The following is an 18,014-nucleotide window of genomic DNA, read 5'->3' on the forward strand; positions in this document are numbered from 1 at the left end:
ACAGAACCAAAAGTCACAATGATGACGCTGCCTTGTATCTGGCAAGTCTGCTCAGTGCATGAACTCTTTAAAAATTACTTCCTCAACTTATTGGGGGGCAGCAGATAAAATGGTAGCAGCCTCCAAGATTTGATGACAGGTATATTTTGTGTAGCAAAGTTTGAATAAATTGATGAAACATTTGTTCACTTCGGGTTAAGATTGTCAATGAAGCTGCCTGCAAGTTAATTTTAGTGGAAGCATTAATTAGATGAATCATATTTGCAATGGCATATTTAAGTTTAACCTTCAGGTAAACTGTTTAAGACATGCCCTTCACTTATTTAAAAAAAACAAAACAAAGAAAAAAGTCATTAGATGGAATAACGTGCTTTGTGGAATTTATACGAGCACAAAATCTGATGCAACCTCAAAAATCATCTGCTGAGGAAACATAAAAAAATAAATAATAATAATTATTATTCCTGTTGGAAAAAGTTTGGCCTTTTTCTCGAGTTGCATTCAGTGAAATACTGTCCAAAACTACCCATGTGGTCCTGGATAGGCCTAAGGAAAGATGCAACAATAATAAACATTTGCTGGAATTTGAAACAAACCCTCTGTGACAACGACAAGACAAAGCAGCACAAACTGTTACATTATGCAAAGATTTTTAAGTGGCAACTTAAAGTGATCCATCTGCACGATATCTGATTATGTTGGATCGGCAAACGGCTTGAAGCAGTGGAAGAGTTCCAGAGCCTGTTCTCATTTGTAACAAACAGAAAACAGATTCAATCTGCTTAGAGAGATACGTGATAGCACAAACAATTGAAAGCACAACGTCCAACAACAGATCCAAAGACTTGAGAGAGCCTGGCTCTCTCACTGTTATAGGTTTGGAAAAAAAAAAGAAAAAAGAAATCTTACCTTTAGGGCTTCGGAGCGATTAGCTAGCAGTTTCTCTATGTTTCCTGCAGCCGTTGCCACCAGCTTTCTCGCGTTGTTAGATTCCACGCTGAAGTGGGTTTTGTGTTTATGATATATCTAAGATAATCACAAGAGAGAGAAATGCCTGGGTGAGAGATAACTTTGTGTCAAGTGAAGACATATAAAATTAGAAATAAAAACAACCCAGTTTCTTCCAGAGAGAGTTAAAACCAGGACCTTGGTAGTAGTTTTAACATTTTGAGTCATGCATTTTCCCTAAACTTCACTTAATTCAAAAGAACAATTCTGATTAAGCTTTTCCCTTTGATTAATGTCAATCGCCAAAGCCCAGTAAAAGCTACCTTAATGCTGATAAAATTGTACTGTCAAGCCAAAGCAAACTATTTACAAGAATGTAGAATATGTCCCTGCGAAAAGAATAAGACATAAAAATGCCAAACATCCAATTATTTAGCAGCCGGAAGGCATTCTACTGTCCTGCATTCAAATCACAGAGCTGAGGCATATGCGAGCATTCGTCTTCATGCTCCTTGCATGCAGTTAATTTAGTCATTCCACGAACATAATCATGTTTGCCGCTGATTTTTGTGACGCTTCAAAGTTGACTGATTTTATCCTCGGAGGCATCTATCTTCGTGGATTTAAAAAAAAAAAAAAGAAGTTGTGTGGATTCTGTCTTAAAGGAGTTTGGATGCAATTTTAGCCAACACTTGAAAGCTTTTGTTCTTGATCTCATCTGTGTGTATATTGTGCAAGCTGAAAGGAAATGATGTCGCCCCAGATATAAGGAAGAGTTACTATAAATAGTCTGTTGATGCTTTTCCAACAGATCGGGTCAAGCAAAAGAGGGTTAATGAGAGGATAAAACCCAAGTAACAAACCACACACAATAATTAACTTCAGCTGAAGAAATCTTATTTCTTGCAATCTATGCTGACATCACTTAGTTCTTTGCAAAAGTTTTCATACCCTTTTCATTTTTTTTTTATATTTCCCCTCATCTTGCCGTACACCTAGAATGTGAAGATCGTATTCCTCTTTGGAAAACAGATCAAACTCAGAGAGCACCTTAAGTTTTCAAAGATTTGCTACAGATGCTTTCTGGGATTTAGGTCTGGACTTTGAAAGACAAAACATTAACATGCTTTGATCTAGAAAAAAAAAGAAGAAAAAAAAAGGGTATGGCCCAAGTGCAGTCTTCAACAGCTACACTCAAAACTTTTAGATGTCCTCCTTCCCCAACACACCTTTCATCAAACAAACGGCTAGTTAAAAGGCTCTGGATAAACCGTTGAAGAGGGAATTCAGCCATTTGATTCAAGTGTGTCCAACAAGTGTCCTGTCAAACTCTCCTACCCAAGCTGTGGATCACTACGAGTCTTCTGACTCGCCCACTTTTCAGACATTAATTTGCAGCGTTATTGTAAGGTATGTATCCATTTTGCTTCCGCGTCACAAATGATTCACTGATTTTCCGTCAGATAAAATCCACATTAAATACATTTGAGTTTTGGGTTGTAAACAAAACAAAGTGAAAAAGTTTAAGGATACATTGCAATGAAAAGAATAAATTTAGCAAACGATCAGAGTCGGGTTAGAACCTGAGCCGCAGACGTAATGGTGTTCATCATTCACCATGCAACCAATTTAATGCCTCTATTTGCAATAGGATAGCAACGTCAAAAAATAAAGCCTTTTACCTTTATTAGGTCCTCCAACCCGCTGGCTTTGTCTGTTAATGTGATCAAGTCTTTTTGGATCTGGAACACCCAGTCTTTTATGCTGCAAGCAGAGAACAGAACAGCAAAAAAAATATAAAAAAATAAAAGTCTCATTCAGCTGGAAAGCCACCTACATTACCACATCATATTATCAAGTAAACCAACTCGCTAAAATATCCATTTAGACTCGGCGAAGGGAAGCGTGAAATATTAATGTTTAGTCAAGTGTGTACTGTAAGTTGCTCTAGTTCCCATGTGTATTAAAGCAAGGGCTTTCATGGTTTTGAAAAGATGTCATGGCCTCTGGGTTAACATGCTGGCTAATGTATTTTCCCCATCATAAACAAACAACAACAACAACAAAAAACATGTATCAAATAAATTTTTTTGGGAGAGGTGGATGTGGGGTGTTGTGTAACTTCACAATCTAGAGAACAATCAGAACATCTGAGGCGAGCGTGATCCATCTTTACCCTCGCTATATTTTGTAACAACTCGACCAGCAGCATTATGTGACCTTGGTACAGAGCCAGCTTCAATTAACATGTATAAACAGTTAAGAGAACATCTAAACAGCTGTAGATCATATTTCTCCACTGTGACTTTCAGCACAGCAGCTCCTTATAGAGTAATCGACATCCAGTTCAGATTTGGTTATGCACGTTTGTGTACAAGCGTGTGCAGGATCAGCGCTTTCAAAACAATGACGAGCCTCTCCGCTTGTTTGGAGCAGTTCTCCACTGACCACAGCACCCTTTTCCACATCTGTGCCTGGGCCATTTTGCACGAGTTGTGTCAAATTGAAAACAGGCCTTCTTATGGCTTTCGACAATAGCTTTCTTCTGGAAGCCAAGTTTGTTGTAGCTACAACTACAGGTGTATATTAAAAATGTACATTATGAGGAAGTTTAATATTGTTTTACTCTTTAGAAAATTAAATGATGCCAGATTCATTACGTAGATCATTTTTTCCTTTTGTTTATTGGGATTTTGATGATTGTGGCTTGCAGATAACAAAACAAAACAAAAAACAAATTTAATGTGTCAGAGGTCTTGGAGGTCAACAGCGGCGTCTGGGTAAGTCCGCAGTTGTGACACACTTTTAATTTTTGGATGATGAATTGAACACTGTGGAATAATCAAATCCGTTCTGGTCTGCTCTGAAAGGTGCTTTCAGGTCCCCTCTCAATTCAATAAATATGTGATGCAAGTTTGTTTTCTGATGTGAAAAACTTCCAGTGTGCAGCTAAACAGGGCTTCGAAATAGGTGAACCAGCTCCTGCTCAGTATTTTTGTTTTAACAAGCACTTTTCTGGTGATTAGGATCTTATAAAAAACTGAAACATTTCTCTGCAGAAACAGTCTTGGCAGGTAATCAGGTGCTAATATAATGCATCCATCAGTCTCCTGTTTTCTGGCTAATCTTTGTGAGTCTTCCAGTTAAAAGTTGTCTTCTTCCCCAACATTTTAAATCATGTTTTGTCAATGAAACTGTGTAACATTTTTGAGATGTGACCACTGTTCATGTTATCAGACCAAAAAAAAAAGAAAAAAGTACAGTGCAATATGACCAGAGGAAATATGTGGCATAGCAGCCACACATTATATTTAGCCTGCCAAGAGACAGCTGCAAGTGGCACAGGGCAAATATAGAATTAACCTACAACGTCAGCACATTCCCCTTTTCAAACTTCTGCACCCAACGTTTCACTGAGTGGGGTGCATAGCCAGAGGTTTACAAAAAAAAAAAAGTATAAGCAACTTAGCATATTTCCAATCAAATAAGATCTGTAGGTCTATATTTTGGAGTTTATTTTAGCATGAATGCTACTTCAGAGTTTAGAGAGCTGTAACCCATATGCCCTGGTGGAGGACAGGGCATCTGGTGTTTAAAGGGAAAGGCACTGTAATGTGTAGGGTTGCAACTGATTATTTACCATGTTTGGTATTCACTTGTCGACTTAATTAAAAATTCTTTTAAAATCCTTACCACATTCGAGTTTACGTTTTTTTTTCTCATACCAACTTCTTTAGGTCGATTAACTGACCTGCATTAAAAATTCCAGCTCAGTGACCAGCTTCCATAGCCATTTCCATGACAACAATGGAAGCTGCAGCCTTACTGGAAAGTGAACCTTCAGTCAAGTGTTAAGTCATATTTCTAAATGCATTTAGCTCCACCCGTCTTCCCATAATTTTTTTCCCCCCTAGTTTCCCTGCAACAGTTGAACAAAAGCATTTCTACTGCATGGTGCCGCCATCACCATGTTGCACCGTGTCCATCGTGATGCTAACCGCTAATGTTCTCCAGCAACCTCCGAGGCTTCATCACAGATCAGCTGGACTTACACCGAGCGTACACACCGATGGACTACTCAGGTGACCTCTGAAGGAAAGTGACTGCACTGGATTCTATACAGGAATGTTCAGTAGAGTGGTGAAAAATAAACACATAGCACCTTTTCAGATTCTAATTTGAAAAACATTCTGAAAACCATGCATCTTTTACCTTATATTTAAAAAAAAAACAAACAAAAAATGAAAAGATTCAAGGAATACAAACACTTCTTAAAAACAGACATAATTCTTCTTATGAGTTCTCTACAAATTTGTTAGAGTAGTTAGTTGTGTTATAAGTGATACAGAAAAAAATTGAAGGTCAAGTCTTGGCCTGAAGGCTTCTTAAAATTAAGTAGTTTTCAAAGAAAGACCCAAAAATATTTTTCAAGAAAGAAGTAAGCATTAACAAATATTTGGAGAAGTTAGTATGCAAAGTTTTGATAGTATGACTGTTGTCTTTGCCTTTTCTAAGCCCCTTTGGGCTTTCTACCTTAATCTTTTGGGAAACAAGAGCCGGGTGAGGGATGAGTAACGACGAGCAACAGAAGGAAACAACCATAATGGCGGCTGAGCAATGCAGAGTGACTTGTCTGCAGCGACTACAGACCTCAGGGCTGGAAATGAGAGAAACCATGTGAAAATCAGCCAAGTGTTAGCCCCGCTGGCACTGTAAGCCTCTGTTCTCTCACACTTGTCTCACTGAGTCATTAATATCACCCACTTATAAAGCAGGCTTTTTTTTCCCATGACAGACAGTTTGAGCCCCTTTTTCTGCTCAACTTCTTTTGTCCGATTTGCCAAATGTTATTTAATATTTAGATTTTTCCTCTCTTTCTGCTGGAGTTTATCCCAGCCTAGGAACTTCCAAAACATATCTTCCCTTGTAAATAGTCCAACCACTGAAAAGATTAGACAAAATTGCACAATCATACTTTTTTTTTTTTTTTTTTTAAATTGGACTAAAAATTTAACAGCGTCCAAATTTGGCAAGTGTTGTTGGAGCACATTTTGGAGTAATCGTGTTGTTCTTGGAAGGAAGAGGTTTCAGATGTCACCACATCATTTGGAGGTAGGAATGTACAAAGAAATTTGCTAATTACTAGAACCTGCCAATTATGATCATGACAACCAGGCGACGGACTGGGAAGAAAAAGTGCCCCGGCTTGGATTTTCTCAGCAATAAAAAAGCAATTGTCTGCGATTGCTTTTAAACACCGATAGTGGTGGTGATTGTTTTGGAGCAGCCACCAAATCATGTACTGCTTAAGGCCATTATACCACAGAGCAAGAACCATATCACTGTGCATCTGTGCTGGATGTAAGACACAAACAGGGAGATCTAATTTATGTGCCTCTAGTAGGGAGGGAGGAGGCTTTTCCTCTTTTTCTTGGCTGTTGAGTTTTCAATAAGCATGGCAGAGGCTGTTTGTTTTTGTAGCCCAGGCTTTGTGGGACGAGTTTTGTCAGCTGGTGCTGTAGCTCTTGTTCATGTGTTTACAGGTCCCACTCCGCTGCCGCTCAGTGAGTTAATCTACGAAGAGCTTGAATGTAGCAGAAAAGAGGTATAGAAGACTGAGTGAGACAGCTTCTCCATGGGCTGAACCACCAGCCAACTAACCCATTGGCTAACTGGGAAAAGCCCCGGTAGTCCCGTGTGCCTGTCTGCCCCCTGATGGCAACCAAGCTGACCTGTCAAAAAGCCAAATCTATCTCAGAGTTTCCCCTCCCATTACCCAAGGAAAAAGCCCTTCCAACAGGACCACCTGTTCTTTAAAGTATTTTTGGGTGATTTCCTGTTTATTCTAATAGCAAAAGCAGAAATCTATTAAGCTCAGAACTCCATAAAAAAATAATCTAATGATGATCATTGATGGAAATGTCTACTGTAGCCACCATCTGAAACCTTTCAGGGTTATTTACGCAACCTTCTGATCCAAAATATAGAAAAAGTAATATCTAGTATCAAATTGTACAAAAGGCAGTGCAGAGTCAGGATCTTCTGTGTGGTTGTGGTTAAATGGGTCACAAACTTGCCTAAAGTATTAGACCAGTGGGTTAAGCATTTGTTTGCTTAACTGCAGCTTTTCATATGAATTATTTTCTTTAAAGATGATGGCTGTTATATTTTATTCATATCAATGTTTTTTTCTTTTTCCCCCTCCCCCACATTGTGCCCACTGCTGCTGCCATCTTTCATTGGCACCAAGTGTTCATTTTTAATTGCTTTAAACCAACTTTCTCCAAATAAGCATTTATTAACATAAATGTCATGTTTTAATTGCAAAGCCAAACTGCACAGCATTTTTGTGGGCTCACATTACTTGGAGGCCACATGCAAGTTAATACCGCAACTAAAAAGTAAAGGTTTTGGAACGAAAAAAAAAAAAAAATCCAATGCTTTAGTTTCATCAAGTTTAAATTTAACTAATTAAAAACAAATGTTAAGTAAAACTGTTAAAAAAAAAATTGAATGCTCAATGTTATCACCATTAAATGATTTCCTGTGGTGTGCTAAAATGAGTCACAGCACTGTTGGGCTTAGATCTGATTCTGCAGTAAGACATACACACACACACTCGCCTGCAATATCGCTGCTTATTGTTCACAAAAGTTACGTTTGACAGCAGATATCATCTCAAGCTGATTAGCTTCAGAGAGCCAGGGACACACTTGGCTGGAGTTTGGACAAACAGGAAGAGAGACGTTGAATGCTCAAATTCAATATCAAACGTCATTATGTTCTTTCCACATTCTCGACATGTACAATATAATGTCTCAGTGAGTTAAATGCCATGAAATTAAATGACACGCTGGCCAAGAAAACATAATAAAACAAACAATTCAGTCTCAGATGAGAGCTCCTTCTCACTAATTAAACTCTCTAAAATAAAAATGTCGTCTCTTACTAAAGGTTCAACACTTTTACCCCCACATACAATAGCTGATAAAGATGTACGTAGAGGCAGTTTAAAATAAAAAAAATTAAAAAACCCTCCACTTCACTATAATAACTGTTACACCAGCTGTTCTATGTATGAAGGTCAGTAACTAGAGTGTTAATTTGTTTTAAGGAATAGTAGGGGGTTGTCCATGGGTCAGAGGTAACCATGGCAGGTGGTGGAGCCAATATGAAATATGTAAATATGCATAGAAGGTCAAAAATACACAAGCCAAAGCTATATAGACGTGGGAAAGTAGGAGAGAGTTGTATTCATTTTTTTAAGACTAAAAGTGGTTATAAAAATGAAACTGTACAATTTTGAGGTCGACTGTCAATGTACTGGGTTGGCTTTGCTGCTGGAAAGGATTATGAACTGCCACAAGCTAATGTTCTTGAGTTGTTTTAGGAACGACATCTCCTTACAACTGATTTTGAATAGAGATGCAAAAAGTAACTGGGTGGGAGTGTGATGACTTTTGGCTGCATCAGTTAATAAAATGAAAACACAAGTGCATTATACCAGCTGAAAAAAGGTTAGCGGCTACTTTTAATACTTTTAAACAAACACACACCATCAGCATATCAAATTACAAAGCTACAGGAACACAAAATTAAACAACCTTTGCTTTCCCAGCTTCTTAATATTTGACTCTGAATCTAATCTACATTAGTTCTTCTAGTGAAGATGAAGTCATCACAAAATAATCCCCTAAAGTGAAACCCCTTACGACATGCTTCACAGCTCTGGCTTTGAAATGTAATCGTTGTAATTTGGGGTCAAAAAAGGCTGAAATGATCTCAAGCAGCGACACACACGGAGAAGGAAATGTTTGAGGATGTGGGCAGGAATGTAACTGAACCACTAGGGTATAGCAAGTAAGAGCTCTGACTGAGATGTGATGCGGCAGATAAGTTGTGGGCTTGACAGGGTTCTGAAAAGGACAAACATCCACTTTGTTTCCTTATTTCAGTCCTTTTAGATGGACTAAAAGGGACTGAAGTCCTTTTAGATGGACTAAAAGGGACTGAAGTCTAAAGAGGACTGAAGGTTATATGTATTTTATAGGAGTTTCCACCTAAACCTGACAGGCCAGGAACGAGCAGCATTATTTAGAGGAGCAACTAAAAATGCCCACAGAGTCAGCAACACAAAGTTGCCTGGGAACATTTTTTTTTTTAATACAGTTTAGGGAGCAACAAACTGGAACAGCAAATCCTCCCATGGCTTTGGCCTTGTACAAGGAACGGACAACGACCTTGAGATTGAAGTGTTTGGTTAAAAGTCGACACAAATAGTCGGGAACCTGGCCTTTTAGAGCCCTGTGGGTGAGAACAGAATCTTCAAAACAAATTCTAAAATCCCCCAAGAGCTGATGTAGAGCCTAGAACACGGGGTGACACAAGAGTATTTACTAAAAGTTTACAGACAATGAAATTGGTAATATGTCCAGACTGGTAAAAAAAAAAAAAAAAAAAAAAAGTATGCCAGTTCTCTAATTATGCCTCATATTTGTAAGGAATTCTACTCCTAGATTTTTTCGAACATTGGATTTAGTTACTGCATAAAAAGAAGCAACTCTTCCATAGTTGCTTCGCTATCCATCTGTAGAGGTCTGGTTCTTTTGCAGTTGTGATATATTGGAGGGGTTGTTTTCATTTCATATAATATTCTGTTTGTGTTACGAAACGCCTGCCTTCTGCCCTTAAATCGGTTTGAAAGTTTTCTTTGTTCCATTTCTGCAACGTAATTATATGACCGCATTAATGCGTCTCCAAGACATAGACACATTCTTGTTCCTCCTCCTTCTGGGCACATTTATAACCACAGATCCCAAACCTGAAACCAGGTCCTCTTGTTAAAAAAAAAAAAAAACATGTTGGTGTATGTTGGACAGAAGGTTTTCCTCGATTCCTTCAGAAAATCTCACCTTGCTTCCCGTTACAATCAAACCTGTGCACATTTTTTTTTTACAACACTAATAGGTCCTTAATGTGTTGACAATTGATGCCTTATTCAGATTATTTTTGTTCAATCCATCATACGTCACCTGTTCTCTACAAGGTTCAAACAACACTACTGATATTTCCCCATTTACTGAGGTCAATAAAGACGTGATTGCAGGCTTTGTAAGTGTCTTCTTGCACCATTATTTTCTATGGCAAACACTGATGTCTCTGCCTCTAATGTTCATTTTCCTCTTAGCAAACCAGCCAGAACGTTTTATTGCAACTCCCCATCCTTAAGCGGAAAAGCAGTGTTTAGGTGAAGCCTTGACAACAGTAATCACAGAGCTTGATAAAGCACTTACACCGGCCGTACAACCGCTGTAAATGAGCCGAGTTGAAATGTTATGAGACCACTGCACAGCGATGAGGACGGTTTGTATGTGTGGTTCACAGCAAGGGCAACCGCACACCAACAGCAGTTTGTTTAAGGGGGGCAATATGTATCTATTTTTTACCATTTTCTTGAAGTACAGCTACATATATCAGTGTTTCGCGAGTTTTCCTATTTTTCTGAGGCTCATTATGAAATGAAACTCTCAAGTTCTAATTCATCACCATTTATACTAAACTGAAACAAACAAACAAAAACCTACGTATGTCGTACGCTTCCATGCAGAAAATTGAGTTCTGTTATTCACAACCAAATGGCAAGCATCGACGTTGTAGTGGAGCAGAAAAGGTGTATAGTGCATCTGGAAACTATTCAGTGCTCCACTTTTCCCACTTATTTTTTTCTTTACATTGCAGCCTTATTCCAAAAATTGTATTAAAATTAATTTCTCTCCTCAAAATTCTACACACAAATACTCCGCTATGACAATGTGGAAATTTGTTTTAGTGTTTCGCAGATTTATTAAAAACTGAAAACCACGAGATCACATTTACAAAAGTGTTCACGGCCGTTGCTCAACTCTTTGCTGATCCACCTTTGGAAGTCACGATATTTCGCTTTCATAAGTGAACCCAGCAGCAGGCTGGGTTTGTTTTTTAATATGCGACAGTCAGAGTACCCAAAGGATACCAAACATCATGAGGGCAATATGTTTCTCAATAAATGTAATTGTATTCTTGTTTGCTTGCAAACATTCTTTGACAAAAACAATACATTTGTGGGATGGGTTTGTGACTCGAAGGCAAGGCCAGATTTTCTGAAGATAATGAGAAAAACCTCCTGTCCGACATACACATGCATCAGCCTGTTATTTTAAATGTTTTAAATAAGATGGCCTGTTTTCAGGCGAGGGATTTATGGGGAAGAATGTGTCCAGACGAAGGAGGAATGAGAATCTGTCCATGTCTTGGAGTCATGATTACCATGATCATGTAATCGTGTTGCAGGAAACAACCCCTCGCAAATCATAAATAAGGACAGAGATCAGCAATTTACTGAGTCGAAATTTCCACCGCAATCTCAGTGTGTGAAATGACAATTGCAAAAGACTGCTTAGGTGTGGTACATGGGAGGAATTATTTCAAACTGTAAGATATTCAAGATCTACATATTACTTATACATTTGGCCAGCTGTACAGACTAACTGGCCTAAATCACCAGCAATAAATAGTAATTAATTAAAACCAGAGTTCACAGAGAGTGGTAGAGAAGCCAAAGGTTTAAATGATTTGCAAAAAGAAAACAATGTTAAAATACATTAAATAAGCCTAAAATGAAAATGTTTTTACCAGTTTATTAGTCACACTACGCAGGTAAAAACTTATTGAAACTGGCCTTTATGAAGTGATTAACTGCTAACTGTATCCAAATAGTTTATTTTCCATTGCCCACCCCTCACACAGTCTCTTGCCCCTTCTTCATGGCCTCTGCTCTGATGACTAAACCTCTTCATCCCTGTCACCTTCACACTTCCTGAGCAAACTCGCTACTCATCCATCCATACATCAAAACCACCCTTCAGCTTTACAGCAGACAGACAATCTCTGACGGATGTGTAAGTATAGACAGTTCAGGCCCATCCCATGCAGCCCCCTGGCCAATATGTCCAATTAGCATCAGTCTACTCGCCTAGCCAGGCGAACTCCTGTCAGTGTTGCACTGAGGACCAGCTACAGAGTGTCCAGTGAGGTCACAACACTGGCCATAACAGTTCTCGCATCTCAACGCAACTCCGTTAAGCGGCTCAAAACAAGTCAAACATTATCATAGAACCACCTTTTCTATGCTTCTTCAAGAAACAGATGTTCTGTGGTTTCTCAACAGAGGTGATTTCTGCATCTAGAAATAATGTCATTTGATACTATGACTACTTAACTATTTACAGACTGATTTATTTTCTTAAACGTCCATACTGCAAGTCTATCAGGTTCTATTCCAGCCTCGTACATACTCCATTTGTTGCAACATTACCTACTTTTTAAACTTTTTATTTTGAACTTCCTTGCATCATCTTCACCGTACATAAATGGCTAAGTACATCATGTTGCTGCAATACGACTCAGGGTCAAGCTCTGGTAGTTAAACGCTTCCGTAAAAATATGTAGCCAGTTTATCACATCTAGCTTTTGTAAATTCAGCAACTGGAAGGACGTGAGTGACGGGCCTCGACAGGCCATTTGTCAGTTACAGATCATATATCATGTTAATGTCTAGAAATATACAGAACATTTTCAGTCATATTTTCCAATCCAACTTCCAGACACAGGCAGCCCACTCCACTGACTCTGTGCTGCATCTAACGGAGTCAACTGCTGTATGGGTTTAGCGCTCGATTATACCGACATCTTTCTCTGTAAAGTAACTGTGATAAAAAGCATACAAGTTAACTTACAACACCCTCACTCTACTAGTCTCGGCAAGCATCTGCTTCCATACAAACAGCTGCTAGCTATTCCCACGGTTGCCTGGGCAACAGTGTAATGGAAAATTCTTGGGAATTTCCATGTGGCAAAAGATTGTTAACGCAATAAAGCTGCACTGGAGTTGCTCCCCGTGATTTCTTGTTTACAGACATGCCAGTCTCTTCAGAAACTTGGGACGGGAAACTTAATCTGGATTCTATGTATAGGCAGAGTTTACAAAATTTACAAAATCTCTGCAAAGCTTTCTGCTGCTTTGCACTCCACGGTCATTTTAGCTTTGCCCTAATATTTGAGCAAGACCTTCGGCTTCTTTTTTTCCCGTATAAGAGTGGGGCCTTTCTAAATTTAGAAAGAATGGGGCAAAAAGGAAGTGAAGGAAGACAGAACAACAAAAATCAAAGTCTAAAAGACACTGCATAAGCAAACGAGCTGACACACAAAAGCTTGCAAATCACAGCTAAAAGAACCCAGGACCAGAGCTTTTCATCTGTTGCTTGTTACAGTTAAAATAATCCGCCCCAAACCTCACTCTGCTACCGCTGCCATTTTCAAAGATGACCCGGAAAATGAAGGAAAATTATGTCATACAACTTTCTGTTCCCGGGTATTTTATTAGATGAGACATTGTCTCTGGGAAGATGCAGAAATATTCAACAGCCCAAGATGTTATTTAATCAAGACGACCTGCCTGAGGCATTTTGACTAGAATCAAAGCGAATATGTATAAATAGCAAAAAAAAAAAAAAAACTACCAATGTGTTGGACCGTGTGACTGTAGCCAGCATGATTTTCCAGAGACGCAGGCACATTTTCTGGTTCAAATCTTCTTGCACAGCAGTTACATAAAGCAAATACAAAGTATTAATAAGTTTTCTTTGTTGCAAGCCAATTGTAAAATGTTGACTCATAATCACTCTGTGGTTGCTACATGGCAGATTAAAGGCACAATTATATGCATAATTGAGAGTTTCCGTTTGTTGCGTCACTTTATAGTGGATTTAACGATGGGACTACTGACAACAGTGTTAACATCAAGTGTCTGGGATCCAGAGGAAATTACTGCAGGTTAACATTTGTGTCACTCAGGCAAAAGTAGCTTTAATACAAACATAAGTGACATGCATACTTATGTATGTATGTCGCATACATAAGCCGGGCAGAAAGAGGGAACATTAACCGATGAGAAAGATAGTAAGAAGAAAAGGTCAAAAAGGGAAGACAGACATAATCCAATCTCTCCATCTTTGTCCTTAGCGTTCTATGTTCTTAGTGATTTCTTCCTTGAGCAATCAGGATGAAGGTTGTGAATCTAAACGCGATAATCCAAAGGCAAACCCAACTCATCCCCCTGCTCTGAAAAAAGGCAAACTGCAGCACAACTAAACTATAAATCTGGTCTCGTATAACAATGCCTTTGTTTATACTCTGAATGCTGTCTCCTGAGCTGACCTTTCCACGTTTAAAGCAATCACTTGCATCTAGTTGTGCAGCTCCCTGTGTGGACATCATGTACACAGCCCACAGATCAATCCACTTAGTGCCCATAAAATATAGGGAGTGGGTAGGCGACTCAAAGTGTGACATCATCGCTCCCAGCCATTAGGCTAAGTGCCATCATCGCTCATAGCTCACCACTTCTCTGAGACCAGACTTGGGCTGCATTCAAGAGCAATCCTGTTTTGCCCAGGCTCCCTTGATTGTTGTCAACCTGTTGACTAGCGGTGAAGTGCAGCATGAAGAGTGAACAGAGCTTTCATTCGGGAACTACTTTCCTCTTGCCATGCGCTGCAAATATTGAATTAGCACCAGAAATATCCAGGTCAGAAGTCAAATTTAGACAAGGGCAAGCGACGCCTCGCCTCCTCCCGTAATATCTCCGCCTCATGCTATGAGCTCATAACACAAATTTACATCCTGCAGAGCAAATTACATCATTTCACCTCATGACAGGGAGCGAACCCGTGCGATCTGAAGCAATGAATAAAACAAACTGCACATCTCAGCAACCCGACAAGGATCTGCTTATAAACATTTGGTTAGGATTACGTCACCGAAAGAGGTATAAAACCGTAAAGCAAGGTCAAAATTTAAAGAGTTTAAGTAACAGCTGCACATTTCTAAAATTAGATTCCATCAAAAGGTTCTGAGGAGTTTATATATATATATATATATATATATATTTTATGTTTTTGACCAAATTTCTAACAATAAATCTTGATGAATTGGTCCAAGTGACTAAAGCTAATGGCTGGTCATATTAGGGTCAATATCAAAGCAGATTTCTACACTCTTAACTTGAATAATACTGAATTAACTTTTTGTCTAAAGTTATATTATGCACTAAAGGGTTACATATGCAGCAGCCAAAAATTATTTAGATGGGAAATGAAAGCAGGAGGATTGTGCGTCACCAATCGTCTTCCATCAAACATGCAGTCAGGAACTTGTGAAGCAATTCAAGTCAATAGAAAAAAAAAAACAAAAAAAAACAACAAGTATAGCAATTCTCAAAAACTTCATGTATCCAGCAATAATATTGGTTTTCAACTATTTACCTTAGCAGTTACCATGCCCAAAAACTCTTAACTTTATCTTTTCTCTTTACTTTTTACATAAAAAGGACATTAATGATGAACCAATTCCTATCTTCTTTTACCATGGACATAATTATTGACTTCTCTAACAACCCAATGTAACTTAACTTTTAAAAGTTTCATAACATCCTTCAAAAACAGAACCAAGAAAAACATGAACCACTTAAGCCTGTTTGGGTTTGGTACTGCCTAGACTAGTCATTTAGTCTTCAGTATTAAAAAATAAATAAAAAAGAAGAGGCAGCTATAGGATCAATTAATCTGGTTTTATACTAAAGGATGCTATTCTAATATATATATATATATATATATATATATATATACACACACCTGCAGAAGACAACTCTTTGTACCTGTAATTGGAATAAAACCAGATCAGATGATTGTAGAGGTTGCAGCTAGTCTGACAGGGGGAGGGACCAAAGCAAACTAAAAATCTTAATCCCCCCAAAACAATCATGCTGTTTAAGCAAACATTCAGATTTTATAATAGTTTTCTATCAGATTACTCCGACTTGAAAAGCTTAACATGTTCTATTCTTAACCCACGTTTCACAGCTGTAGTTTCTAAACTATTCATATTCTGGATACCACAAAGAGTTAATTAAACTTGTGACATCAACTAACAAATGGCATGATTTGGCATTTTATTTGCAATTAAAAGTATAGTTGTCATTTTTTTTTAACTATATTTGCTTATAAAACATTTGGTTGATTCTTTTTTAAGCATCCTCAAGACCCCCTAACCCCCCATTTATTTATTTATTTATTTGAGACCACCAGATAATAGGAAACAACACCACAAGAAAGCTACATATTCCCAATAAATGATGCTAAAGGTAGTTAAACTCATAGAAACTTAAATTCAAAGCAAAAGTCTCTTTAAAGGTGCAACTGGAAAACTTTAGACACTGAACTGTCTTTCCAGGATGATGGGTATGACAGCCAGCATGACACATGTCACACCGCTGCAAGCTTATAGCAAGGACAACTAAAACATGTTTCATGACGTCAAATTTGCTTCCTATATCGGACACATGCATTTTTAACAACTTTCACTTCCTCAACTCAGACTAGTGGGGGAAAAAAAAGTCTTAAGGCTTCACACAAGCAAGCGCTCTGACAAAAAAAAAAAAAAAAAAAGCCGTCATTTCCCAGGCGCGCTTTACAGTTACTACCAGAGAGTTTGGAAAGCCAACAGGCTGTTTTGAGGCGATACTCACATCTGGGATGTTGGGAATTGTCCGGGCGAAACAGACGAAAGAGTCGTCAGGAGAACCAACATGCACAGAGAGTAATCCATGGCTTTTTTTTGCGTGTGCGTCTTTGTTCAACCCAAGATGAGAGGGAAAGACGCGCAAAAGAGCTGATCACCAAATCCAAAGCAGCGTCCTCCTCATCCAAACGCCTCACAACGCCATCGGTGCGCGTTTGGAAACAAATCTAATCTGGTCGCTATCTGACTCCCCCTCCTCCTCCTCTTTCTCCTCCCACCGGTGGAGTTGAGGGATTTGCTTTTTTAGGTTCAGACGTGAGATAGCCTACTGTTAAGTGTCTAACACTTGCTGTGGAAGGGTATTGGAGAGCGGTTCAACGTGCTTGTGTCAAAGAATAAAAAGAGAGAGAAAAACAAAAAACAAAAAAAAAGGGGGAGGGCGCAACAGAGATCGGTGCCCAGTCGCACACTGCAAAAAATACCCCAGTCTGGGATGTCTGACACGGCGAAAGGGCATGTGTGCTGTGTTTAGTGGGAAGTTAACAAGCATGCATATGCTTATTGTAACAGTTTGCGTGCGTGTGTGAGAGATGAATTTGGAGCAAACGTAAAAAAATAAAAAAAATAAAAAAATAAAAATAAAAAAAAACTATGCGTGACTCCTGGGTGTCAGTGTTGCCAGATGGGGACCACATGGCAGAATTGATTGGTGTCTGCGCGTTTTGGCAAAGTAAAGACGAATTTATCATTTTTGCTTCTACTTGTAAACACTGAAAGGAAAATTAAACTAATCTAAATCCCACACAGCTAAGTCCAAAATTATTCATATCACTAGGCATGTTAAAAAAAAAATCAATGGGGTAAAAAGTGTTTCGATCAAGTTCTTAATATTGCGGAACAACTTTTTCCATGTTTCCACTGGCATTTTGACAATTTATCTTCTGAGCTCTTAGCCTTTGATGTTGGAAGGGCTCCTTGCCATCACCATAATCTTAAATTCTTTACACAGATTACTATAATCCTCATGTAAGTAGTTACATTTAGTTACCCCTGTCCACTATAGAGTCTACCTTATATTAAAATGTTAGATCAAACTTTGTATAGGTTTTACTTGACCCTCGTTTCTTTGCATCCTTGATAGCAAGACTACATTGCAAGGTGGGCATTGCAGGCGAGGGCAGCTTTGCTGGTCACATGACTTTCTGGCCTCGACCCATAAAGCAGTCCATTTGTCATTCAGTCGAGCGTCTCAAGGAAGTCTCACAATTGTCACCAAAAATTGGTTCACTGTTTTACTATGCGTCACTACAAGCCTTCATTTAATTTTTCAGAGTGCAGGGCCTTTGTTTATGCTGAAATGTGATAAATTCCACTTGCTTCAAGGGTTGTGGCAAACTTAATATGAAGTGACATTTCCCTTTCCTGGGAAATACACCGAGGTGAATACTAAA

General features: G+C 38.6%; 1 protein-coding gene across 6 annotated transcripts in view; it reads right to left on the bottom strand.

Moving 5' to 3' along the window:
- cacna2d1a (calcium channel, voltage-dependent, alpha 2/delta subunit 1a) overlaps positions 1-18,014 on the bottom strand; it is an 81,930-nt gene that overhangs the window by 56,506 nt on the left and 7,410 nt on the right. For 3 of the 6 annotated variants that reach the window (XM_016677361.1, XM_016677360.1, XM_016677359.1), the window contains exons 1-3: positions 16,571-16,974; positions 2,631-2,712; positions 910-1,026 (exon numbers count right to left, since the gene is read on the bottom strand). In XM_016677361.1, coding sequence (XP_016532847.1) covers positions 910-1,026; positions 2,631-2,712; positions 16,571-16,650 — 279 coding nt within the window. In that variant the 5' untranslated portion in view covers positions 16,651-16,974. Of the gene's footprint in view, positions 1-909; positions 1,027-2,630; positions 2,713-16,570; positions 16,975-18,014 lie in introns of those variants that run through there. The other 3 variants (XM_007564019.2, XM_007564017.2, XM_016677362.1) reach the window with 2 other exon arrangements.

The sequence above is a fragment of the Poecilia formosa genome, unplaced genomic scaffold (assembly GCF_000485575.1).
Source record: "Poecilia formosa unplaced genomic scaffold, Poecilia_formosa-5.1.2 Scaffold154, whole genome shotgun sequence".
NCBI lineage: Eukaryota > Metazoa > Chordata > Actinopteri > Cyprinodontiformes > Poeciliidae > Poecilia > Poecilia formosa.